The sequence below is a fragment of the Primulina huaijiensis genome, chromosome 12 (genome assembly GCF_012295235.1).
Source record: "Primulina huaijiensis isolate GDHJ02 chromosome 12, ASM1229523v2, whole genome shotgun sequence".
Taxonomy (NCBI): Eukaryota; Viridiplantae; Streptophyta; class Magnoliopsida; order Lamiales; family Gesneriaceae; genus Primulina; species Primulina huaijiensis.
Genome location: NC_133317.1, coordinates 4,265,353 through 4,292,138, shown reverse-complemented (window position 1 = coordinate 4,292,138; position 26,786 = coordinate 4,265,353). Strand labels below are relative to the sequence as shown.

The 26,786-nt window shown below is 36.5% G+C and overlaps 5 protein-coding genes and 1 non-coding gene across 10 annotated transcripts; 2 read left to right on the top strand and 4 right to left on the bottom strand.

Moving 5' to 3' along the window:
- Nucleotides 1-1,875: 1,875 nt before the first annotated feature.
- TRNAL-CAA (transfer RNA leucine (anticodon CAA)) lies at nt 1,876-1,959 on the bottom strand. The gene has a single exon. It is a non-coding gene; the product is annotated as a tRNA-Leu (tRNA).
- Nucleotides 1,960-2,275: 316 nt separating this feature from the next.
- On the bottom strand, nt 2,276-5,698 carry LOC140989532 (DDT domain-containing protein DDR4). Of its 2 annotated transcripts, none has more exons than XM_073458757.1 (12): nt 5,612-5,698; nt 5,376-5,543; nt 5,097-5,207; nt 4,900-4,986; nt 4,775-4,812; nt 4,586-4,667; nt 4,014-4,120; nt 3,791-3,941; nt 3,624-3,716; nt 3,416-3,521; nt 3,299-3,341; nt 2,276-2,987 (listed from the first exon to the last, which is right to left on the bottom strand). In XM_073458757.1, the coding sequence occupies exons 2-12, from the start codon at nt 5,505-5,507 to the stop codon at nt 2,528-2,530; spliced, it is 1,410 nt and encodes a 469-aa protein (XP_073314858.1). In that variant the 5' UTR covers nt 5,508-5,543; nt 5,612-5,698; the 3' UTR covers nt 2,276-2,527. The 2 variants fall into 2 exon arrangements, with proteins under 2 accessions (XP_073314858.1, XP_073314859.1); XM_073458758.1 differs by having other exon boundaries at nt 3,797-3,941.
- Nucleotides 5,699-5,872: 174 nt separating this feature from the next.
- On the top strand, nt 5,873-14,258 carry LOC140989801 (probable aspartyl aminopeptidase). 4 transcript variants are annotated; one of them, XM_073459219.1, is made up of 10 exons: nt 5,873-6,095; nt 6,167-6,257; nt 7,834-7,969; nt 8,247-8,519; nt 9,213-9,360; nt 10,021-10,260; nt 11,231-11,363; nt 12,092-12,273; nt 13,425-13,512; nt 13,756-14,258. In XM_073459219.1, the coding sequence occupies exons 1-10, from the start codon at nt 5,907-5,909 to the stop codon at nt 13,758-13,760; spliced, it is 1,485 nt and encodes a 494-aa protein (XP_073315320.1). In that variant the 5' UTR covers nt 5,873-5,906; the 3' UTR covers nt 13,761-14,258. The 4 variants fall into 4 exon arrangements, with proteins under 4 accessions (XP_073315320.1, XP_073315319.1, XP_073315321.1 ...); XM_073459218.1 differs by having other exon boundaries at nt 13,425-13,537; XM_073459220.1 differs by lacking the exon at nt 7,834-7,969 and having other exon boundaries at nt 8,291-8,519; nt 13,425-13,537.
- A 280-nt stretch (nt 14,259-14,538) lies between these two features.
- LOC140990131 (leucine-rich repeat extensin-like protein 7) lies at nt 14,539-16,550 on the top strand. The gene has a single exon (XM_073459712.1). It carries the CDS (start codon nt 14,919-14,921, stop codon nt 16,548-16,550), a length of 1,632 nt encoding a protein of 543 aa, XP_073315813.1. The 5' UTR covers nt 14,539-14,918.
- Nucleotides 16,551-18,508: 1,958 nt separating this feature from the next.
- On the bottom strand, nt 18,509-21,497 carry LOC140989482 (uncharacterized). Its single transcript, XM_073458674.1, has 3 exons — nt 20,760-21,497; nt 19,484-19,736; nt 18,509-19,156 (listed from the first exon to the last, which is right to left on the bottom strand). The coding sequence occupies exons 1-3, from the start codon at nt 21,087-21,089 to the stop codon at nt 18,762-18,764; spliced, it is 978 nt and encodes a 325-aa protein (XP_073314775.1). The 5' UTR covers nt 21,090-21,497; the 3' UTR covers nt 18,509-18,761.
- A 952-nt stretch (nt 21,498-22,449) lies between these two features.
- On the bottom strand, nt 22,450-26,329 carry LOC140990527 (syntaxin-32-like). The gene is made up of 5 exons (XM_073460253.1): nt 25,843-26,329; nt 24,719-24,969; nt 24,440-24,615; nt 23,969-24,169; nt 22,450-22,823 (listed from the first exon to the last, which is right to left on the bottom strand). Exons 1-5 carry the CDS (start codon nt 26,072-26,074, stop codon nt 22,664-22,666), a joined length of 1,020 nt encoding a protein of 339 aa, XP_073316354.1. The 5' UTR covers nt 26,075-26,329; the 3' UTR covers nt 22,450-22,663.
- Nucleotides 26,330-26,786: the final 457 nt, after the last annotated feature.

Sequence of the window (26,786 nt, the reverse complement as noted above, 5' to 3'; positions counted from 1 at the left end):
AGATTCTTGGCATTTGCTCGTGATATGGGAGCTCTGGATGCACTCTAGAGAGAAATCAGAAAGACGCCCAAAATAATATGATCAGCAACACAAATGCCACCCACGATCCACTAAAATAAAATAGGAAAAATATGTTACGCATAGGAATTGAATACACTTAGGCTGCGTTTGGTTATAGGATAAAATAAACTAATGATTAGTATGTAAATGATAAAAAAAATGATTGTCGTAAAAATGTAATATATGGTGTAAAATAATATTATGTTTGGTAAGATTTTCAAGTGTAGGATAATTTTGAATTTTTTGATGAAAGGACAAAATTGCTCTTTCTTCTTCCACTCCGCGGCGGCGGTCCGGCGGCCGATCCGGCAGCGGAGACGGTTCGGCAACGTCGGTGCGGCCGGCAGTCAGCGGCGGCTGCGGCTGCGGTATGCCGACGTCGGCTGGTTCTCGGCGGTTGCCGGCGAAGATCGGCCGGAAGTCGGCGGCGGTCGTGGTGGGAAGTGGTAGTGAGTTTGGATATAGGAGAAGGGTAAAATTAGAAAAATAGGAAGGATCAAAAGTTGAATAAATAATCCTATGGGGTGGGGAGTGATTATTTTATCTCAGTTAATATAACCTAATCATTCATAGGAGGGATTGACTTGATTAAATAAAAAACGTACCAAACATGAGATTATGTGGGTTAAAAAACTATAAACCAACCTAATCCCTCCAACCAAACACTGCGTTATAGTATATATATGCATAGGAATTCAATACACTTATAGTGCTTTTTTGATACACAAGTACGTTTCCCTAATGATCTGTACGAACAATTTCATAGCCTCTGATGAGTTTCCATCTTTAGCATAACCTGGTAATAGTGCACTCCAAGAAACCACCCACCCCTCTTTGTTTTCATTAGATGAACGCTTTCGCTGCTTGAGATGAGTATCCAAAATAAGCATGCAGATAAACAAGGGGCCTGATAGAATCTTGTGAGATGAAATATGATATGCTTGCCCGATGGAAAAAAGGTGTGAATCTGTCTTCCCGCTCCAGTACCTCCAACCAGTGACGACCCTTTATCATGCCTGAATCGGCAAATTCATCGGGCACTTCTCTAGCCTCTTGCATTCCCCTGAACAAAATAAGACGTCAGTTATCACAGGGACCTTCAAACAGGGCATTTCCTGCAATCATAGGATTCCAAGTCACGGAAATTTCTATAAAACACTCTCGGGGCTTCAAAGATTCTTCCACATTTCGTGATCGAAATCCCCACAACTGGATACCTGTAAACTCCACTCTTACAGCACATGTTTTCCAGTTTCCACTGCATTGTAGTAATATAACAAGTTTTGCGAGCATTTTCTCAGGACATTTGTCAAATTATGCTTTTCTCTTATGAAGAAAATCCTACCTCGCTGCATTTGATTGCTTAAATTTCAGTGGTACGAGTGATTACGGAAAATTTTCTTGGTTCTGATACTAAAAAAATGTAGAGTTTCGCCTCATTCAGAAATCCCTTTTCAGGGGATGCATTCATTTTTCAATCAAATACTCTACACCCCAACAAGAACACCACCTACCAGTAAATCCACATAATCACGAGAACTAAAATGCAAGAACCCCCACCCTTATTGGACATTTGTCAAAGATGTATTTACCTAGCACCACAATTCCTTAAGCGAAGATTGTTCATCAGTATTCGGTAAAAAATTTACTCCAAAAGCAGTTGTTCTTGATTGTAATTACAAATGAATTAATCAAAATAAGCTCACGTGACAACAACCCTTTTCAAACATTTATCATGAAAATAAAATAAAAAACTTTTGATCAAAAGCACACAGAAATTTAAAAAAACATGCAAAATGCTTGGTATATAGTAAATGTCAGAAGTGGGATTTGAACCCACGCCCTCGTTAGAGGACCAGAACTTGAGTCTGGCGCCTTAGACCACTCGGCCATCCTGACGTGTGTGACAATTATACAATGTAATTTTTATATTCACTTAAAGGTTTATTTACAAATTTCGCCTACATTTCCTTTCATCGTTAAACCAACAGTAGTCCCACCATTTATTTCCACTTATTTAATGTCAATGATTTTGAATTAAAAAATTTATGGATTTATATCATCATTACTTAATTAAAGAAATATTGCCGGAAAAAATAAAATTTTAGGTCTCTCTAAAATATCAAAATTGCTATCACTCAGCCTGTGAAAAAACACCATAAGCATATAGCACGTCAAGTGTCATGACCAAAAAAATTAAATTACAATGCGAATGTCAATCATAATTCTTGGTAAAATTAGTGCCATTTTAATTAAGTTTGCTTCATAGTAGTGCTGTGTTATCATCCTAACAGCATAGCATTACAGGTACAGACATAATTCGGGTTTAAACTCCAATAGGAACAGATTTGAATCACTATATATTGGTGTCAATTTTGAATGGCCACATAAAAAACTTGATTCAATCTTCAGTTGCAGCAAACTCCAACGTGTACAAAACTTTTAATCTCCATTAGATAACGAGTGCTCAGTTTGTGTCTCTTGATGAATCTTCCTCCTCTGAATCAGGAACCACGGAGTCGACAGCAGTATTGATCGAGGGCCTTTGCCTTAACCTGTTCTTAGCACCTAATATCATACTTTCTTGAAGCGTATGACCTGGAATTCCAGCTAGTCTCTTGCTGAAACGCAATTGTTCGGACCTGTGGGCTATTTTCATACCCTGTTTCAGGGAGAGAGTTTGTCTTCCCTGATTTACATCACCTTTTGCATTGTTACCATCTTCCCCTGCACTGCTATGCTCATCTTGACTTGAATCATCAGTGCTGTTGCTTGATGGACAACTGCTTCTCTCGAAATCATTATTGGTGGATTCACTGTTTCTTGAGTTTGAATATGAATTGATAGCTCCATCTGAGGTGGTTGCTATCTTTTTCGCTCTCTGGCTGTTCTCTTCAGATTTTTGTTCTTCAGTTGTCTTCCGTTTGCTAACATATGTAAAGAAATAAGCACGACAACGTAAGATGATGGGAGTTGATTACAGCTCAAAAAAGTAACAAAAAATATGTGAACGTTTAACAACCGAATGTTGCAAAATTCGGTGACTATTCATCATTTTCCCTGAATATCAGTCACCAAAAATAATTCAAACTTAAAAATTTCAACCGACAACTCCCAAGTTCAAGATAGCATTCAGAATGTTGATGCATAGAGATATAACATTTCTTGTTAAGAGAATCGTAACAGAATGCTAACAAATGAGAAAACAGATAAAAGTAGAAAAGTTGAGCGACTTTACTTGGCGAACTGTATGGCCTCTTTAATGGCTTTATCATAATTATCTGCATAAAATAAAGATAACACCCTTAGCAGTAAAGCAGCTTTTACCAGTTGGTGATATATGCAATTATCATACCAAATCTATAATCAATAGGCCTGTTATTGCGGCAAGTACGAGCTATTCCAGAATTTCGAAAACCATTCAGCAGTTCTCTTTGAAGCTGAAGAGCTCTTTGTTTCTTCTGTCAACGACAATAATACAAAGATAGTGTAAATGCAAATGATGAATACATTTCTTCGAGCAAATAAATCGAAGTTAATTGGACAGAACTTGGATTTCCAACCTTTAAATGCCTTTTTAGAACAGGAATAACATCAGTTTTAATAGACTCGGAACAAGCAACTTTCCATTGAACTCTGCTAGACGAAAATTCATCCTGCCATCCAAAAGTAGAAAAGTAAAATATAATTGCGGTAAAGAGGATCTTTGGTGATGGTAAGAGTGTTTTACCACAACATTTTGAAATTCTTCGAGGTTAGTAGCAATTGTCTCCCAAAGAGAAATTATTGCTGGAACGACACCCTTCCTTTTGACTCGCTCGGTTTCGAAGCAGCAGACTTCTTTGTACAATCTATGACCTATAATTTCATTTCCATCATACCTGTAGTGGGAAAAAAATGTAAAATTACCCAATTATTGACTTCTTCGAAAGTACAATTCCAAGAGAAGTTACCAGAATGCAATTCCATTTCCATCTCCTGCAAGCTTTTCCTTTCGAAAAGTAGAAACTTCAGTACCACTTCTTATTGTCTCATTGATATAAGACACAGCATCATGTTGCTGGGTATAAAGTGTGTTCAGTAGCATTAATACCATGAGATAATATAAGATCAAAAGAACTTATAAGCACTCTTATTCATTTTCATTTTATTTAGCGAATATATATTTTTCATCTTTTTAACTCCAACATAATCATTATTTTCAACTCAACTTTTCATCAATTTTCAGAAATATTTTATTATTGTAGTATTATATTTAAGTCCAAAATACAATATTTTATACTTTTATAAATATTTTAATTTTAATTTTTATATGATTTTACATGTGCACTAACAATTCTATTTCTTCAAAACCAAATCAAACATAAAATTTATATTCTTAAATAAATCTTTCCGCAGAACTCATAGGACAAAACCAAACTACCCAACAAGTATCATTATATGAAAAAATATCCACTCAGAAACTACTTTAAGAATACAAAAGGAGCAAAAAAATGCATTCAGAGAAAAAAAGTGTGATCCATACATCAGCTCGAACTTCACAAATAGCTTTAAGAAGAAGCAGTCGAGTTGTTGGATCAAGTTCCTTATAGATAGATATGGCATTCCTGAACATGAATTGGATGAAAGAGATAGAATGGGAAAAGAGTTAACGATTGCTAAGTTACAGATAATGTAGAGTTGACAATAAAACTGACAAGAAAGATATAAATACCCTTTGGCTCCACGGAAAGGAAAATCTCCTTCAGCAACCTGCAATAAAATGCAAGAGAAAAGGCTATATATGATAATTTAATGACAATGTACATAAAAATCTCTTGAAATCCAAGTTTGACCTACCCAAGGCCACCACATTTCCAATTTCTTACTGAGAACAGTAATCCACACATCAGTGCTGTTTAGTCCCTTGGACAATGGCAGAATTCCCTGAAAAGTAAAATTTTGCATCAACATCTACTTGCAGAACTAGAAAGAACATGAATTCAATATACAATGTTCCACAATGCCGGTTTCTATACACAATGTTCCACAAAAACCTTCAACAGCATCACATGAAGCTGTGCAAGCGTTTCATTCTGTGTGATAAGCGCGGTTTCTATATCTTGAGCAGATATCTTCATATCATTGCCAATAATTGGCTTAAAAACCTGAATGTTCCATATATAAAAACGTTAAATACTCATGTGGACGCAAATATCTTAATACCCAAATCAAAAAACAATAAATATATGAAAGGAAAAGCAAAAAGAAGGGAAAAATACTAACAATCACCATAAAATCATTAAAAAAAGTAAAACAAAAAGGACGTTTACTACTTTGAGGAAGTTGAGAACCGATGCTAACTCCCAGCGCTGACGAAGCTTTTTCCTCTCCGTATCGACGTCCAAAATCGCCGACGATTGCTCCGATACAACCATTACGTCGTCATTTCGCTCATCTCCGACCATCGCCGCCAAACTTCGGCGGTGCTCGGTCGTGGTACACTAAGGAAAGCAGCTTTCAGAAATAAAACAGAGAAAATCATATGAAAGTTGGAAAAAACCTAGCTTACCGAGCGGATTCACTGAAGGGGTGAAATTTGGAGCTCTCCCGCCTAAACTCCTACGTCCCTTCCACTGCTCTTTTCCTTCAATCTTTTCATTTTTTCAAAATTAAATAATAATAAAACACTTTTACCAACAGGCCCAAAGCTTATAGACCTATTGGGCTTCAAGTGGGCTCAAGTTTGGTCCATACTCTCCAAGTCCTAGTCCATGTACTTTTGTCAGCCCAAACCCAAACACCCCCAGAGTTACAAAAATAAGGCATTATTATCTCTCTGTTGGCATTACAGAGGGTGACAAAAAATGGCTGCCGTAGCTGGCTTCCATCTTCTCCGCCCATCGGCGTTAATGAAGCCGACTGCGATCCTAAATATGCTACCGCATTATGCTTCAACCTTCTTCACCACCGCCACCGGTAATAACACCAATCTCCGCTGTGGAAACTTTCATCTCCGAAAGTTCTCCTCCACACCAATTCGCTCTACGCTGGAGGTGTGACCTGAGTCCTTTTGTTATCAGTTTCGATTTTATTACGTTTTTATTGTGTGGATTCTTGTTTGCAGACCGGCACTTCAGCTTCCGAACCGAGCCAATCTATAATTGGGGATCTTCTGGACTACCTCAATGAGTCATGGACTCAGTTTCATGCTACCGGTATGTATACTGTTAGTGTTGTGAGTCAGTTCATGAGCAAACCAAATGTGCGAGTGAGACACGTTAGCGTAGTGAACCGTAGTTTGGGTTATCTTAAGTCTTCTCCTGGCTAAGTATAATGATTTCTATACATGTTCATATGGATATTATTGGTTACACTCACTTAGAATTTGTCTGATCTCGATTGAATAAAAAGATTGCTTTAGGATATGTAGCATTTGTTAGGCCATCTGGGGACATGGAGAGCAAGAAACAGAATATGGTTTTATTGCCTAGCGCGGAAGCTGAATGCCATGCTGTTCGTCACGCAACTATGTAGCCTGTCTGAATTTAGTTGCCTATCTGGTTGAAAAATCATCCGCAAGATCAAATAGATGAATGATAGTTTATGTTCTTCTTAGTGGGCTATTCTATACAGTACTATCCAAGTTGGGCATGTATGATATCTATGCACCAACTATTGAGCAGAGTTAACTTGTACATAATATTCTGAATTATTACATTTTCCTTTTAGATGGTATTTAAGTATTAGAATCAAAATATTAGTTGTTTGATTGTTTTGATTGACCATATTTTTTTTTTCTACAATAGGTTGTGGATACTCCGTATAAATACCCCCTTGCAATATATGAAACTTATTCGGACAATTTATAAATTCAAAGGATAGCAGATGCACATGTTTCTGTGACTCATTTTCAAGTGAATGCTTTTGGTTTCTACTTTATAAGTTATAACCATGGCCAAATGTCTCTTTTTTGTGCATTTTATTTTATGTCGATTACCATATGGTAATTAAGTATGAGAGTAAGGAGATCTTTAAATGGGTCAAGATTTTTTTTCTACTTCAATGGTTAATAAATAACATATCTTACACTTTCTTGTCACATCATTTTTTTCAAAATTTTAACTAATTTTAATATCTTCATTTAAGACTTTCCTCATATAGCACAACACCAAGGACTACCTAAATTTTAACCATTCATTTCTTCTTTTGATCCTATCCATCTGGTAAGAAATCTAATGTTTATTATCACCAAATGAATAATCTTTACTCGGGAACTAGCTGAACAACACTTGTTCCAAATCAAAGATAGAATCCTTCTCATTAATAATAATGCTCAAAACCATTTGTTCCATAATAGGTATCCTGTTGCAATTTTGCAGGGGCAATGCAAATCCATGAACTAAGTTCGTAATTAGATACTTTTGAAGGCTCTGGGAATTTCAGAACAATGGACTGGAATTGGTGCCAAGTCATCTGCAAAGCCTTTTTTTGTAAACTGTTGTCTCAATCTAATTTGGCTTTCCAAAAAGTTTCTGAAATCAATTAAGAATCTTAATTTGTTAGCATATGACATGATCCTTGTAATTTTATCTGATGATCCTGATAATTTCTATGCAAACTATTTTAAATTGTATTCCAATCGCTATTTTGATGTGTCTTGTGGAAAGAAATTAAGAATGTTTTGTTTCTCAATAATCGGCATGCTTAGGAGAAAGTAACAAATAACAGTATCTTACTTCTCTATTTCTTTGAGGATATACAATTCATTGGTACATTTTATATGATGTTTAGCTGAAGCAAGACGACAGCTAGTAGCAGCAGGATTTTGTCCACTGGATGAAAATGAAGAATGGGAACTAAAGCCTGGTGGTCGCTATTTTTTTACACGGAACATGTCTTCTTTAGTTGCCTTTGCCATTGGCAAAAAGTGAGTAAAGTGCATCCTAAGTTGAGTGATCGCTTAACTATTTGTAGAAAAGTATTTCTCGTCATTCGAGAGTGGCCATTGGCTGCAGAATTTATTTCTCAATTACTCATAGCTTCTCCAAAATCAGCTTCCTCAGTTTTTCTTAATTGATCTAAGAAATTATTGTCCTATCAGTAGTGTATTCCTGGTTTCATTTCATGGCTTTGAACAAAGAAATTAAATATGGATTTGACTTTTCCGTGATATGAATTAATGAACTCATAAATTAGTCTTGCAGGTTTTCAGTTGGTAACGGTTTTCATGTGATTGCTGCACATACAGATAGCCCATGTCTCAAGCTGAAGCCAAAGTCTGCATCATCTAAATCCGGATATCTTATGGTCAATGTTCAAACTTATGGTGGTGGTTTGTGGCACACTTGGTTTGACAGAGATCTAAGTCTAGCTGGAAGGGTTATTGTTAGAGATCATGATGGTTCTTTTTCACACAAGCTTGTCAAGATAAAGCGGCCTTTATTACGAGTTCCAACTCTTGCCATTCATCTGAATAGGTACATTGTTTGCCATTTTTCTTTGAATTCCTTTCTGAGAGTTTTTTGCTGCCTTGATTAAGTTTCTATGATTCTTGATATTAAGTCAAAGATCTGCTGACCACTCGTGTTTATTAAATGCCATTTGTATTGTTAGAAAAAATAATGCATATTTATCCTTTATAATTTCAAATCTACTACTACATGAATGAGCATTAGTTATCAATCTATCATCTATGTTTGGTTGTATGCCTCAATGGCACTGGAGAAGTCAATTTTAGTGAATTTTGAGGAGACTGGTGGAGAAACGAACTTGTCACGGCCCTACCACTTTTGTTGTTGAATTTGGAGCTCTCGCCCTAACCGTTTAACACGAATTATTATTTTAAAGCTAAATATTTATTCTAGTTCAAAGATGACTTTATGATATTGGGAAATACAATGTATGCTTACTCCTCATGAAGACTTCATTGTTTTTTAATAATAATAATAATAATTGGTGCAATTTGTGACACGTGATATTATGTGGTTTGATTTTTAAAATTTTCTTTAAACTCTTGAATCTTGAGCATCAAGCAAAGGATATTCGCTTCCATTTATATAAGTTGTGACAGTATATCAGGGTGATGGCCAACAAGGTAGAGATTAGGTTTTCTCAATCAAATTGTTGATTTACTTTATTAATTGGTTTTTATGTTGCCTTTTGGTTGTCAGGGATGTAAATACGGATGGTTTTAAGCCGAACCTTGAGACTCACCTCATTCCACTCTTGGCTACAGAAACCGACAATCCATCTCCTGATCTCAACAAGAAAAGTAGTGCATTGCCATCAGAAGATGCTCATCACCAAGTGCTCATACAGGCATATATCTGATTCCTCTGCATTGGTTAAGTAGATTGGGATGGTTTTCAGCATAGTGGCGTTTTGAGTTAATTGAGGGTTTAAAAAAACAAGCAAAATGTTTGACATTGTTGCAACAAAGAAAGCTACTACACCTTCGGCTTTCTCAAACCTTTTTGAACTTTGAGCACTAAAAAGTCCAAGAAAACACCATAGTTATAATAGGGTGTTTCTAGCAGTTGAAATTGCATTCTTATTGCAGTCATTCTTATATGGTTCAGATATCCGATCTCATCATAGAAAAAAAAGTTAAGGCATTTAATAAAAAAACGTTTTGTTCCCTAATGTGAGTGTCTTGTTGCTTTACCGGATGAAGAATCCTATACACTTGTGTGCTCTAAATCTTGCTGCTGACAAAGTGGATGTTAGGAGGAGAAATTAAATCAATTATTTAGTTGCATACCATCATATTTTTGGATATATGCATCTTTCTCTAATAAATCTAATCAAATTCCTTTGTGAGAACATAATTGGAAACCATCCTCAGACCTAAATTGCCTTTTCATCTTGTAACCATAGTTGATGGCGTAGGATGTTTCCGCAATGTAACAATTCATGATTATTATATTTCAATGACTTAATCATTTCATGATATAATATTCCACATATTTCACTTTTTAGATCTTGTCACATGAGCTGGGATGTCATGTTCGAGATATAGCCAGTATTGAGTTAAATATCTGTGATACCCAACCTAGCTGCCTTGGAGGTGCTAATAATGAGTTCATATTTTCTGGAAGATTGGATAATCTGGCTTCAAGTTTTTGTGCATTGAGAGCTCTCGTCGATACTTGTGCCTCACCTGAAGATCTAGAGAACGAGCACAAAATTCGTATGGTTGCTCTGTTTGACAATGAGGAGGTATATTACTGCCGGATTTTGACTTTCATACAAAGTTATCTTCCACTCATTTCTGGCCTCTTTTGTAGACTTTTGTTCTCTTTTTCAAATCAAATCACTGTGAAATCTGCAAAAATGCTCATATGAATGTTGTAGCTCTTCTTTACTTTATGTGGCCTGTTGCATCCCTCAATTCTAATATCATATAAGAAAATTATCCTCAAAATATTGAAATGCTGGTGCAGGAACCTTTTCATCCCTTGCATCTTTTGTTAGTGATTTTTTTCAATCTTATTAGCTATCATTCAAACTTCATGGTGGTCCCTTGATACCAGACATACCAACATGCATAAGCATCCCAACTCAGTTATGACCCAATATTAATCCTTTATGATTTAAATTTGTGATAAGTAATTTACGCGGTTTTCGGGTATTACGGTAGAGGTGACTGCAAATGCTCCCCCATCCATTGAAAATCTACAAGTTCCCCTCATTTGTAAATTTTTTACGTTGTTTCCAATAACAGTAGAACAGTCTCACACGTCTAATAGAATATTACTCCCAGGGCATAAATCATTACTTAGCCTTCGATTGAAAACAAAAGATGAGAAAGAGGGACTTCTTCACTGCTACAGTTATACAGAGATTTATATGTGTATGTTCCCAATGGACAAAATTAATTAGGACAAACAATCCAATCAACTTCATTTATCTTATCTAAATGAGAATGCACTAGGATTTCCATAGCACACCCACTTTCAATTTCTCACAAGTAATTGAAGATCCAAAAATTGAGTCGATCTCCATAAATATATTTCTTGTATGTTGTTTGTGCTGAGGATGAAACTTAATTGTTGGTATTAATTTAGTGTCTCAGAAGACATGATTTTCCTGCCATCTCATACAGTTCCTTAACAAAAGAATGAGCTTTGTAAATTTCATTGTGAGATTAGAAAAAAAAGTTGACAGATATGGGAATAATGTTTCACAGGTTGGTTCGGATTCATACCAGGGTGCTGGTGCACCAACTATGTTTGAAGCTATGAAGCGAATAAGTGCTAATTTAGGTCAACAGACCGTCGGTGAATGCAGCTTTGCTCGTGCAATTCGTAACTCATTTCTTGGTACTCAAATTTTTCTGTAGCCAGTACATGTTTATATCTCATGACTCAACCTCCTTTTTGTAAGAAATGGATTTTCAGAGTTGTTGATTAGTTTGTTGGTTGGGGTCATTCTCAAGAAAGGAATAGTTCGCTAATATATGATTGAAACATACACTCAAAAATGAGAACACCTTCCCGTTTATCCATTTATATGTAAGATGTTTACATAGCTGTGATACTGACAAATGGTCAGGAAACTTCATAGTGGTGGTGAAATAACTACTTCGCCTATGGAAACCTGTCAAATATAAGTGGTTCTTTTTTAAGTCCAGTTGCCTATCTTTAATTATCTGAATAAGTGGGTATGCCTGCTATTTAGACAGCTAGTAGTTTAACTTGGTAATTGATGTATGCATGTGCTTGGTCTTGGCTATTTGAATTGACTCGTTCTCAATGTAAGGGTTGTTGGGTATTTACTTAGCCGAGCTCATATGCCTTTTCTTTTTCTTTCTTTTTTCTTTTAATACAACAGGGGTGGGGGATTTACCTAAACCTAAAATAACTAACTAAACATACCACATAGTCGGTGGGATTTGAACCCAATACCACTAGGGTCTTGGGGCCTCATCCTTGCCACTAGGGCAAGGGATCCATGGTCATACCCTTTTCTACCTCTGGGTGTTTGTACATGGAATTTGGATTGACTAAATTTTAATCTGAAATGTGTTAACTATTTGCGCTTTTTTCAGTATCTGCTGACATGGCACATGGAGTCCACCCCAATTTTGTGGATAAGCATGAAGAAAACCATCGGCCAGTTTTGCAGAAGGGTCTTGTGATCAAGCATAATGCGAACCAACGATATGCTACAAGTGGAGTCACTGGTTTTCTTTTCAGAGAAGTTGCAAAAATTCATAATCTTCCTGTTCAGGTGATTGCTTTCTAAGTCTTGCTATTTCTACAAAACAGCTATGCGGTGGAAAGATTAACACTGAAATACTATTGCTTTTCTCTAAAATAATTTTTTCTATAAATTTTATATGTATCGACAGGCCCTCTAAGTGAGACATTAGTTTTTCATGACGACGAGTCATCCTGAGAGAATTTTAACTTCATTTTATGGCAAACTTGGTCTGGCAATTCATTTGCATTATACCTCCTGAATTGGACTCAAAAGCCCCATAAATTCTCATTTATAGCAAGAAAAGTTCAAAATTGTCCTCCAAGTTTTTAGGCTTGAAAAAGTTGTAATTGGTACAATATCTTTCCTCTGGATATTTATTTCTGGTTCCTGAAGCTTATACTGATACTTATTCAATCTTTCTAGTTTTATTTGCTGCCAAAAAGATTTTTGTTTTTGGTCAAGCTACTAAAATTTCTTGCATTAGATTAGACCATGTTTTTCTATGTCAATGTTATCCCTCCTTTTGGTGTCGATTTCAATGTCAGACTAAACAATAATTAATGATAGTGAAAAAAATCAATGTGCACTAAATTAAAAAATAATATAGATTATATTAAAAATAACTAAATGGTATTGACATGATTTAGTTTCTTGAATAGATCAATATAATTTTTTTTCTACAAGTGTTATGGTTCAATTTTATTACTCATGTTGCAGTGTCTTATCATTTTAAGTGTGTTAATAGATTTCATGAAAAAAATTGTTTTGAAATGTAATTCCATTCTGGGTTGCAAGATAATTTTAATAATATTGTTGAAACACTGGGCGAAAATTATTATTTAAGAACATCAATTTTTCTTTCAACAATTTTGGGATGCAAAATAGATGTGTAGTTTTTTGTGTCATGAGAGAGAACAATTTTTGCTGGAGTTTACTATCAGCAAGTTGTCTGAGATAGACCTGACTACAGTTCAATTCAACCTGAACTGGATAGAACAATCTCACGACGGCGGGAATGGGGACAATTGTTGGTAGTTGATGGAAAAGACTGGGGAATGGAGAAAGTAGTGAATGTGGATGGTGTGCTGATCTGCATACTTTTTTGTGCGCTAATTAATATCTACTGTTTTCAATATCAAGGTAATGCAGTTGTTAAATGTAGTGCCTGGTTTATGCAGGAATTTGTTGTGAGAAATGATATGGGATGTGGATCGACTATAGGTCCCATCCTTGCTTCAGGAGTTGGAATTCGTACTGTTGATTGTGGTATAGCTCAGCTATCTATGCATAGGTCAGCATTTGAACGTTAGTAACTGGAATGCATATTTCACATTGTGTTGGCCTATGCAGGCTAAGCGCTATGCAAGCAATAAGCCATCTTGTCTAAATGCTGATAATCCAGCATTCGTACATCTGTTTCACATTAAATAAGTTCTCCATGTTGCGTGTTTATCATGCATTACTCTTTTGTATTCATATTCCCATTTGCTTTCCTATCTTTATCTTCAGTGTGAGGGAAATCTGTGGAAAAGAAGACGTGGACATTGCTTACAGACACTTCAAGGCATTTTACAGAACATTTTCAAGCATTGACAAAAAACTAAAAGTGGATTTCTAGTTTCTCATTTATTATTATGCAGAACCTCACGCTTCTGGTTGGTTTCTTTCCCATTTCTGCATGTCCCTTTTGTTTGGGATGCTTTGAAGAGCAGAAGTAAGAGGATAGAGATACTCCTACATGCCAACTCACTCAGTGAACTCGGAGGAGCAGTCGGGACAAGGAGATAGTTTATGTCAGTTTTTCTAAATGTTCAGTTTGCACATTCATCAATTAGACTCAACACAGAGCTTATTTCTGTTTCGGGAAGCAAATTCAAAAACTGGATTTATTGTATTGAAATTGTTGCGACAAATCATAATCAGAGACAGAATGAGCATTTATTAAACCTTATTACACATGATATCTGTGAATAATACTGGAGAAATAATGTTTATAGAAAAGCTTTTATACATGTTCAATTTGTAAAGCTAAACGATTCAGCGTTAAGATAACTATACCCATCAAAATTATTTAAGGATGACAATGATTCAATTTTTATTATGGGAGTAATAAATAATATGATTGTAGATAATGTACTCGTTTCAGGCTCGAGTGATTCTCCAGTTGGACATTTTTTTACCTGGGATTTATTTGTTGACAGAAATGCCTATTATGTCGAAATTAATATTTTTTTTGTCAAAAAAGTAATTTTCAGCATTTGAGAAATAAACTAATAATTGTACACAAAATTTGCTATACGAGTTTTCTGAAGATTTTTGGGTATTTTACAGGAGAATAAAAATCAAATAAATATATACACCATCTTTAGAAAAGTTCAATTCTACACCTTTACCCCCTAATATAGCCATATTTCACTATGAAAACGCGAAAATAGCTAATCTAAACAAACTGCCTACTGCAAAACATAACTATCCAGGGGTAAATTTCATGCTACATTTGTGCCGTCTACTAACTGCAAAACCGCGTCACTTCTTCACTGAAAATCTTGTATCAAACACTCGGCTACTCCACCTCGAAATTCTAAGCTCAAAATCCCATAAGCCTAAACACAAAAAAGAAAAAAAAGTTCCAGTCATGACAATTTGAATGAAAAAAATATCGAAAACTGGTCATGAAGAACAAGATTCTCCATATTCATGCTTCCTTGTACGTCGTATTTTGCCTTCAGCTCAATGACTCCACAACACATCACCTAAATCTCTCACCTGATCGTCGTGCACGTTTTGATGACCACGATCATTTTCACAACCATAGACGGCTCTTGTCCTACAACGGAGACCCTCTAGCTATCCAGCCATGGCTACAGTTTGAGAACTCAAGAATGAAGAATGCTTATATAGCACTGCAATCTTGGAAAGAATCCATGATATCTGATCCAAATAACGTAACTGCTAATTGGGTTGGATCTGATGTGTGTAACTACACCGGTGTGTTCTGTTGGCCAGCACCTGATGACCCTTTTCAACGTACGGTTTCTGGAATCGATATTACCCACGGTGACATTGCAGGGCACCTCTCCCATGAACTCGGACTGCTTTACGATATTGCATTGTTTCATGTCAATTCTAACCGTTTTTGTGGTACCATTCCACAGAGTTTCTTGAATTTGAAGCTACTTTTTGAGATAGATCTCAGTAACAACCGCTTCTCGGGTAAGTTTCCCGACCTTCTTCTCCAGTTGCCGACCCTGAAGTATCTTGACATTCGGTACAATGAATTTGAAGGCGAGCTCCCATATAAACTATTTGAGAAAGAATTTGATGCCATTCTTGTAAACAACAATAAATTTTTTTCATCACTACCTGATAATATTGGTAACTCCCCTGTCTCTGTCCTCGTAATGGCCAACAATAAGCTTGAGGGATGTGTACCAGTAAGTTTAGGCCGGATGGCAAGAACTCTGCAAGAACTTATTCTTAGGAACACCGGTCTTTCGTCATGTTTTCCATGCGAGATTGGAAAGCTGAAGAACTTGACTGTGCTAGATTTGAGCCGAAACCGAATAATGGGGCCGTTGCCTGAAAGCATAGGAGATATGACGAGCTTGGAGCAACTGAATGTGGCGCATAACATGATGTCGGGGACAATCTCCACCAGGATATGTTCACTCCCAAATTTAGCAACTTTTTCATTCAATCACAACTTTTTCTCGGCTGAGGCACCAGCTTGCTTGAAATCAACTAAATTTGATGACAGAAAGAATTGTTTAAGAGGAAGGCCAATGCAAAGATCAGAGATCGAGTGTAAGAAGTTCTTGTCTCAGAGGGTCAACTGTAGCAGTTTCAACTGTGCTACCTCTCCACCACCAGCTCCATCATCTCCACAGCCAATTTATTCTCCACCACCGCCTTTTTCTCCTCCACGTTTACCTTGCCCACCACCACCGCCTTTTTCTCCTCCACGTTTACCTTGCCCACCACCACCGCCTGCAATTCCCTGCCAGAAATGCCCACCACCACAGCCCTTATTTTCTCCACCTCCTCTCTTATTTCCCCCACCTCCATCACCCCCTAACCATCCGCCACTGCCACCATCATCACCACCGCCACCAGGTTGTGTAACACCATCTCCGCCACCACCGACCACGATTAAGGTTTCACCTAGCCAGCCTCCACTGATGTGTCCATGTTTAACACCTCCTCCTAAGTCCTTTCTTCCAAAATCATTCTTTAATTCACCTCCATTCTCAACCTCACCACAAATTCCACATGTTGAAGAGATTGCTCCACCACCAAGTCAGTAATTGTGGTCCGATCGACCATGAAATACTCACTTCTTTCACTCTTAACTCCACATCAAGCCAATCATGTAAGGTTAATTTTTAGAAGATTGAATTGCTTGATCTCAGGATGCTGCCAACAAGGAATATCAAATCAAAGCTAAAAGGAAGAGCCAAAGCAGGTAAAAGAAACAAGTATTCTGGTTTGGGATGAAAGTATACCGGTTTGTGTAGGAGAATGCACTGCAATGACAATGATTTTACTGTTTACGGGGAAAAAAAAGGATCATATTCAGATTAATACCTTCTTTCAAATAATCTGCAGTTCCTCATGCATACACAGTCGCATTTAATAATCCCAAAATTCAGCAACTCAAAAATCCAGACCCACCATCTGTAACAAAAATCTATCACTATGTTCCCAAGACAAAATTTCATCCCATTTCTTATTTTCTACGCAAACATTTTTTTTTTCAACTTTCCGCCAAGCACAATTATATTCTCAATTTTAAAATAACTATTAAAAACTATTACATTCTATGCGCAATAGAAAATTTCTTCTTAAAAAAATTAAATGACACAAGAGAAACCAAAAGATAAACCATGATTGAAAATATATTATCCAATAAAATTCTCCATTTGCACACGTGCTCTGCAAATGTTTGTGAGTAAAAAAATTATAGAGTGATTAAAATCTCATCTGGCACTCCACATAAAAGACAAGCTGTTTGAGTCTGAGCTCTTCTTAGACTTATGATCTAATATTGATGCTCTCGTTGATCGTAGGTGTTGATCAGTGATGAAAGGGGTAACCACTGAATCGACGGATTAAGGTATATATATGGAATATTACCAGGTGGGTGAAGGCCATAGTTGGCGTTGGCTTGTAGAATATTGCTTGGTGACTGAGGGTATAATAGGTGTCGGCTTCTCAAAGTCTGTTATACTCACATCAGCTCTACAACCAAATATGAAGCTCCATAACATTGTTCGTGTTCCTGGCTTTTAATGGATTGAATGCCTATTCTAGAAACATTACACCAATAACATAAAAATCATTATATTTCAGTTCATCAGCTCCAATCTAACTCTGGGTTGTCATGGTCCATCTCTAAAGAATGAAAAAACAAAAAGAATCAAATTCTAATTACAATGATTTTCTAAAACTTTACTTTCATCCCAAATTGAACTAAATTACTGCTTAAGCATCGGCTTTCTGAAAAACTTCCCTGTAACGAGCTAAGTAGAGAGCTGATAATATTAAAACAAAAAGAAAACCAATATTAGCCGACAAAAAGAACTGAGTCAACTGCATTTTATAGAAAAGTAGTACCTTTGCTTCATGACCCTTCATTAATCCCCTCGAATCTTGAAAAGATCAAACCCCTATACTTTATCTCCAATAAAATTCAAGATTTTTTCTTGAACGATAAAGCATAAAACTTCAGTGAAGATGAGATTTTTCTTTATAATCTGGAGAAATAAAACAAACCCACATAAAGAAAAAATTACATTATGTGTAGTTAATACAAAGGGAATCAGATGTTAATGCTACAGTATACCATTCATATACAAAAGGTTATCATCTAAAAGTTATATAAATAAATAAAGCATTAGATAAAAATTCGATTTTACGGTGAACTGTATCTCATTTCAAATTTAATTTTGAAAAGATTAAATACGTATTCTTTATTTTTAGTAGCTAAAAAATATAAATATAGATAAATAACAATAATATTTTGACATCGCTAATAAAAAAATGAAAAAGGATATTGATTGATTATCATGATTTCAAATAATAATGTATGCAAAATTCCTAACAACTAGATAACAAAAAATAAATGAAAATTCCATTAAAATTCAATTTTACCTTGAAAACTTATATCTGATTTCAAATTTCAAACCGAAACATGTTATTCACTTTTAAAAGCCAAAAATTGATAATTACGCATAAAAATATAGAAAAACTAAATGGTGGTGCATCATTTCAAGTCTCAGCTTTTCCATTCAAGATTCAAAAACGAAGATACATACACAGCAAGAACTCCTCAGTACCGATCTAAGACAATAGATTATACCAATTACCAAATGAAGAAATTTTCAGTAGGCAAAACAGTCTTGAGACATCACACCATAGTAAGTTCATATAGATAAAACTAGAGACTGAAAATTGAGGCAATTATATCATGTTTAAAATGCCTGTCTCCATTAATATGCAGCTCAAAGAATCATCTCTTATCTCGTTGGCTGCTGGTTGAAATGGTTCTTCTCTTTCTTCTTAGCAGCAGCAAGTCTTGCACTCCTAGCCGCAGCCTCCATAGAAGCCGTTCTTGTAGCTGCATCCATCTCTTTACCAGACTTCTTTTTCTTAGACAACACCTTCTTTAAACGCTCTTGCACATCAACAACAGATGCCTCTTCCACCAGTTGTACAGCTCTGGCAGTTTCCTCTTGTTCTGGCCTATCAGGAACTTCTGAGCATTTAGGCAGATCTTGGGGTTTCTCGTCTTTTGGAATCTTATCCTTCTTTTTCTTTTTCTTTGAAGTTTTGGACTCTGAAGGGGCAGGACCGTTTGCCTCTGCATCTCCACTCAGGCTCAGCTCTCCCCCTTTCATCTGTTTGTTAATATCTAAAGGAGATTCAAGAAAACAGGCTTTCAGTTTGCACATGATTGTCATCTTTTAAAATTATTTACTGATTCACTGTTCCATGAATAACCATGTCAAGGTTCTATGGGCATGAACCAATGAGCAGAACAAAAGCATGCACTGTTGATAAAACATCTCTAGATAGGTACCACTGGTACACAGCAGAAGATCAACTCAGATAATAAATTATGAAAAAGAATAACACCACCAAAAATCAATCACCATTATGTCGCATGAAACAACAGGTGGAAATGATTGTATCTCCATAATGAACTAAATGAACAGCTTCCTGACAAAAAATTAAATACCAGATGATTCCTCTTCAGCTTTCTCTTTTGTGTTAACTCCAAAATCGGCCAAAATTGCGTCAAGTTCAGCTAGTTCCTTTTTTCTTCTCTCCTTCTTGGAGAGCTGTCTTTCTGTCTCTTTAGGCACTGAAGGAACTTCAACGGGCTTTTGCATTAATGGCTCTGGTTGGTCTTGCACCTCTTCTTGATGATCATGATCATCTTCCATGTCATCGTCGACCTCATCAAGAAGTTCATCTTCACTTTCGCTTTCCTGCGATTTGGATGGACAACCACGACAAGTTATAGGTACAATCAGTAGGCTAAAATGGAATTCGGGATTGAATTATTTTATAATTATGACGAAACCGCAGAGAATGCATCTCCTGCACAGAAGTGTTACTTCTGTCTGAACCAAAAAGAGTACAAAATTCAAGACATGGCTGATATTCTCCATACACAGATCCAATTATAAAAACTAGCTTGCCTTGGCAACATGCCACTGAAATATCAAGACAAATAAGTCCTCCATTAGGGACATAAAGTGATTAACATAGATAGACTTAAGCACTGGAAGTCAGTCCAGAGATCAAAACCGCACCTGAGGGTGTTCATGTAACCGAAGGACAAAGGAAAAACAGTTTTCATACAAATATATTATCAGTCTTATCAAGGCAGAGTCCAGATGGCTTAAACTTCAATCACCATGGAATAAGAACAAAGTTATTCAGAAGAGAAAATTATAATGAATGAAACGATTTTTCAGGAATTGCCTTGTGTCTCAGTATTTTTACTTGGGGTATTTAAATGCATCACTTTACGATCTTCTCTGCTATCATCAGTTCATCAGTCATTACTGTCTAATCAAATAACAACCCCATGCCTATACCATGAAAGATACACGTCCTGCACTAATGCTGCTGAATCATGTGCATCTCCAAATAGTAGAAATCACTACGTTGTGTTGATTTTTGCTGTATCATGTGGATCATATGTGGGTTATATCTGAATTCATCATATGGATCATATGTGGGTTATATCTGAATTCATGTGAACTTGTGCATGCATGCACAAGTTCACATGAATTCAGATATAACCCACATATGATCCACATGATACAGCAAAAATCAACACAACGTAGTGATTTCTACTATTTGGAGCATAGAAATAAAAAGTCAAATTGCTGCAACAGTTTTAATTCAATCTTCCAATAGATAACTAGATAATCTTAAATGCATAATGATCACACACAAAACAAGTATCCAATAATAAAATCAATTATTTCCGTTCATTATACCTCCACGGGATCAAGTGTTTCTGACTCTTTAGCTTTATTGAAACCAGAACGGCCCCAGATTGCCTGGGGCGGAGCAGTGGTGGCATAGTAATCATCATCTTCTTCATCTTCCACGTCAGCCCATGATTTCACAGTCAAAGGTGCGGGAGCCCAAAATACCTGCGGCTTCTCGTCAGCAACTTCTTTAAATTTTGATTTGTTAGCGCCCTTAGATGATACCTTCTCTTTGTCAGACTTCTTATTCCTCCTAAGGTTCTCCAGCGCCGCAAATCCATTGGTGTTGTTTCCGATTAATGATCCGTCATCCCTCCTGTTCCCACCTCCAACCATTCTCAAGCCCGCAAAAATGCAATGAAATGCACAAATCTCAAGTTCAGAGAAGTAACCAATGAATTCACTGTATTCTTGCTCATCAATATGCAATCAGTTACCAAACACTTCTCGCACAAAACATTAAACAAATCAGAAACTCAATCCAAACCTTAAATCAAACCACTCAAATGACCAATATCGAAATTCAGAAGAAATTTAAATACCCATAACCCTATATTTCCGACATGTCGCCGGATTATGCGAATCACAATCGTACAAAAATCAGAGTTTTGGACAAAGAGTTGATGTCTTATTTTAGATGAGATATATGTATCTATTGTATAAGATAGAACAAAGATTTTAGTAGCGAGGACTTGGGAGAGAGTGGAGATTCGGATGAAATTGGCTGTAGTGAAGATAAGGGAAGCTGGGGATTATATACCTGTCGTCCGTTTGCAATTTGCCCACTGTATAATGCTTTATTTGCATTTTGGCCCCAGAATTCTGCAATTTATTAAATACTAGGGATAAAACAAAATGCTGATAATATCAATATACTGTTGGCTACATTAGTTTTTTAGTATATATAGTTGTTTCAAATCTTCATGTATATTCCTTCTAACTCGGGGAGCTTTTATTCGTGTGTTGCCTTGATTTCATTGGCAACAGCGGAGTGGACGAAAACGACTGGCTACTTGGCATCTACCATCTTCGAGTTATGTTAAAATCAAAACAATGTAAATGCGACTGTGGTGGTCGACTCTTTGGACTTCTTCAGATTTCGTTGCATTCCTGCACGCATTTCGGTTCACGAAGGTATCTTGGCAGCAAGAGAATTCCATAGGTATCGAAACAGATGCGTTATCGGTGGTTCATGCCTTTCAGCAGTCTTCTCCTTCTGCTTTGGAAGCATCACTTGTTTCAGATATTCGAGCAGCTTGTTATAATCACCATGGAGTCAGTTCAACATTGCTTTAAAACAGACAACCAAGTGGCACATCTTTTGGTCTCTCTTCTTGTATATGGATTGCACTTTTGTACATGAACTCCCTTCCTTTTTTTTATCAATGTTGTACTAAAGGACTTTCTGTAAGTTTCAATGAAATCTTAAAAAAGAAAAATTGATCCGAAAACATTTACATCCCATGTCAAAACCAAAAAATATCCATTACAAGGATTTTTAAAACTATTCTTGATTCTTGAACTTTAGATTCCTCACGATTTCATTCCCTAAGGAAATCTTTCACCTTTGCTACTTCAATTCGCCGGACATGTGGTGAAATAAATTAATATTTGAGACACATCAACTATAGTTATCATGTTCGGGCAAATGATTTATATCACCACATTGGCTACAAACTAGAAGACAGAACTTGAACACATCACCGTTGTGAAATTTCTGTACAAAATCAACATATCACATGAAAGTACACTTGAATCTCAAGAATAATTACAGTCAACATATACAAAATATGAAAATTTTAAAACAGATTTATCAAGTCTAGAATACATGTATTATCTTCCTACAAAACATGCCTTGATACAGAAATAGATCTATCGATGTATGTCGTCTCACGTCCTGACAGTGAGTATCACGCGACAAAAAATAGGAATATCATGAGAAAGAAAATCAATACAAAGAATATCTTGATCATCAGCCACCTATTTGATGAGATGCTATTGAGATACTTCAGCAGAGCTCCTTGAGCTCCCTCCACGTTGGCCACAGTATCATCCATGTTTTCGTCAATCCTACAAAAAACATCTTATTTTTCAGAATTCAAAGATATGGTTAGAAGAAAGATCGAAGAATATAATTAGGAATTAAATTTCAAGGTATTAAAATCTTAAGATACATTTATAATTTTGTTGTGATTTGGTCATATGAACATTTCGTAAGGTTTGTGGCCCTGCATCTTTTGAGCCTGCAATCGCATCCCTCATGGTAACGCATGGTGCCAAGACTACCATCATGGACTACCATGAGGGATGTGATTACAGGATTTACAGCCCAAAAGAATAGTGTCATAGGCCTTACACACTTTTTGGGCCTGCAATCACACCCTTCATGGTAGCTCATGGACACTTACTAGCTCAACTGGTACCAAATCTATTCAATCCAAGTACTTAGCCTAAAGGTCTTGGGATGGAGGCACGAACTCCACTGCCAAGGAAAGAGAGATCTATGAGTAAGAGTTCATGGGCTACCATGAGGGATGTGATTGCAGGCGCAAAAGAGACAGTGATCGTGAACCTTACAATAAAATGTGCATTTTATTATAAGACCCGTGTCACTACCTCTTTTGGACCTGCAATCACGTCCTTCGTCGTAGTCCATGGGCTCTTACTCAGAGAACTCTCCTCTCTCCCTTGGTTGGTATCAGCATTTTGCTTCGGTTGTGGAGTCTGCAAGATGGATCGAGTTGTAGAAATACATCACAACATATTTCTGAAGATTTGTTAATGTTAACTGCAATGTTCTCATATAGATGTAAAATCTTGTCTTGCCTAAGTCCTCTCTAGGCAATATAGTTCGTGTCTCTCCAAATCTCGAACCCAAGACCTCCAGGCTAGTACTAGGATATGGTATCCAAATACTTAGCCTAGAGCTCTTGTTCGAGACTAGGCACGAACTCCACTGTCAGGGTTGGAGAGTTTTGTGAGCAAGTGCGCCATGAACTACAATGATTGCAGGTTCAAAAAAGGTACTGTCATGGGCCTCACATTTCATATCATACTTGGGTATGTTTTCACTTATATAATGAAGTCAATTTAGCATCGAACAATGATACCGTCTAAGATGATTGATATGAACAGACATAGAAGACCGACAAAATCCTGACGGTGTGTAAGTAGGAAGTTGCGAGTATGTGACAATCAAAAGGCCATATATATACCTGATAGCAATCTCTCCTTGCTGAGAAACCAAAGTAGCCAGCTGATTGAAGATATTGCCAAGCTCATGAATAGTAGATTCCACATTTTGAAGAGCCTCAGCTCTACTTTGCATGTAGCTGTCTTGTAATGGAACCATCTGCTGTTGCTGTTGATTTTGTTGCTGCTGCAGTAGTGGCCGAGTGTCCCCATCCACTTGATTTCTGGTACAAACAAAAACTACATAAATAAGCCCAGACTTCAATGGTTTCTGATTACATCTGGAAATTCAGATAATTCTTCTTCATTTAATAAGTATATTACAAAAATATTTAACCGCAATCCACGTTTAAGTCCTTTATCAAATGCAAGTCACATGATTGTCAAGTAAACATGACCTAGTTTTAGAAGTAAAAGGACAAAAACAAAAAGAGATTCAAGGGGAATGATAGAGAGTACAACCATTGGCCGGAAAAATAAATTGGGCATCATACTTGGGGAACAATTGAGATGAAGATTGTGACCCATTAGCCCATGGAAGAGGAGGGTTAGCTGAGGTACTGGCAGCAGAGTTCATGACCAAAGGACGTTGGCGAACAAAAGGGTTCGTGGCGTTCTTGGAAGCAGAAGAAGAAAACAACTGTCTTCTGTTTTCATGAACCTTCAAGTTCTGTAAATACACAAGAAGAGGAAATACAGTCGATGTTCACCAAGAAAGAAAACAGACTAGTAGATTGATTAACAAAACAAATAAGAAGCAATTCTCAGATCACCTCTGTACGCATGGTCAAAACATCCTTGAACTCCTTTGTGGTGCTCATTAAACGATTTTTCAAATCATCAACAACTGTGGTAGAATGGGTTGTGGTGTCACTGGATATATTCCCACTTGCATTGCGTGAATTACTAAGAAGCTGGAGGTCCACTACAGCAGAATTAAGTGCTGTAATGTCTTGCTTAATAACAGCAGTTATCTCCTGGATCTCCATCGAGGGATCGTCAAAAACTGAGGTTCTCTTTGCCACTACAGTGAGAAAGTATAAGATTGCCAATTTACTCAAGCAGGTCTATACAAGCAATGTAAATTAAAATCACAATCAGAAAATATCGAGATTCAAGCGTAAGGACAAATAAAGGTTACTCTTCTGGAAAATCAAAAACAAAAAATATTCAAAGGTGTTTTGTATCATTTTTCCAGCTCAGTTAATTTTTGAAAACTCAAAAACCAGATCATTCGGGGCTTCGAATCGAATCAAAGCAGAAGATACTATTATCTGATTGCATGGAACCGAATCATTCATAAGTTCAATTATTAGTTAAACCAGGATCATCGAAACAAAATGTACAACTTTGCATTATTGATAAGATGCGTCACTTGGAAATAATGCATAGATAAAGAACCACAAAAAATCAGTCCACATTCACTGATTTAAGATATGGACGACCACGGCCAAAGCACAACACACGGCCGCCTACAGATTATGTATTTCTACTACCCAAAAGTTTAACCGGGGATACACTGTCACTTTATCATTAAAACAGCGACATTCAATGCAAAAGTCGATGATAGTAAAATATGTACAGAGCAGCAGCATGGCTGGCCTGAAATGGGAAAAAAATTCAAATTCCTCGCTGGCTAACATGATTATGAAAAAATGTATGTTTTGACTCCCGGATTACAGAAAAGTTGCCCATATTAATTCGCTGATCTTCCCTTGAAATGATTCAATCCTATGCAGCTTGAAGAGCGTAGTGTGCAGACACAGGTAAAAAAAAAAAAAACATGAGTTTGAACTATAATAAATCTATCGAAAAATCAATGTCGCGGATGTTTAAAGAAGCATATCAATCAACATAAAAAAAAAACATTTTTCAGAAAAATTATTCAGTCATTCACATTTTGCCAGCTTCGATAGCTTCTGTGAGGTCTGATGGATTCCAAACCCAATTTTCGACGCTCTGCGATTGAATTCCGATTGCGTAGCCGTAGCAGACCGATGTTCCTCGGTCTTCGACCCACTGCTGCTCGGCCCATTCGGTGACGCGAATGACTTCTTTACCCTCTCCGCGATCCCCAAAAACTCCTGCGTCCGATCCCTAATCGACGCACTCCCACTCTTCAACGGCATTTCCACAATGAAAACGGATAAAAAAAAAAAAATCAATACCGTGATAGCATAAAACGTCTAATAAACCAAGAATCGCCCTCGAATTTCAAGAAAACCAGGGATCGAGGGATGTAGTTCAGGAAACTTTGCAGGACTTTAAACCCTCCGCTACTTGGGAACGGAAGAACTAGGGAATCTCAGATCTAACACAATAAAATGCAATTCAAGGTAGAAAATCGCGTTGAAGTATACATGCGTGAGTTAGGTTTTGCCAAGTATTTCCTTTCTTAAATTGATTGTTGATATGGCAGACCAATTTTGTTTTATGCCAATTTTACCCTCCACCGACAAGTATTATAATTATCCCCGATTTTACATTTTATTATAAGGAAAAAATATTTCATTAACTGATATGTAATTCAAAGACTATTATTTTGGTTTTCCAGTCTCTGCGGAATGGAATTGAGAAAAGGTTTTTGATGGAATAAAAGTTTTTGCACTATCCAATCCAAAAAAAATATTTATGGACTCGCACTGAGACCAAATGTCTTTTCAAATATGAAAATAAATATAAATATTGAAAATATGATATTAATATATGATATTTGAGTATCATATGTTACAGATATGGTACAAAACAAACTGAGTATAACATTGAAATAATTTTATCAGTAACAACGCTTGCTATACATTCGGTACACTAATTTAAAAACTTTAGGTTCAAAAATATATA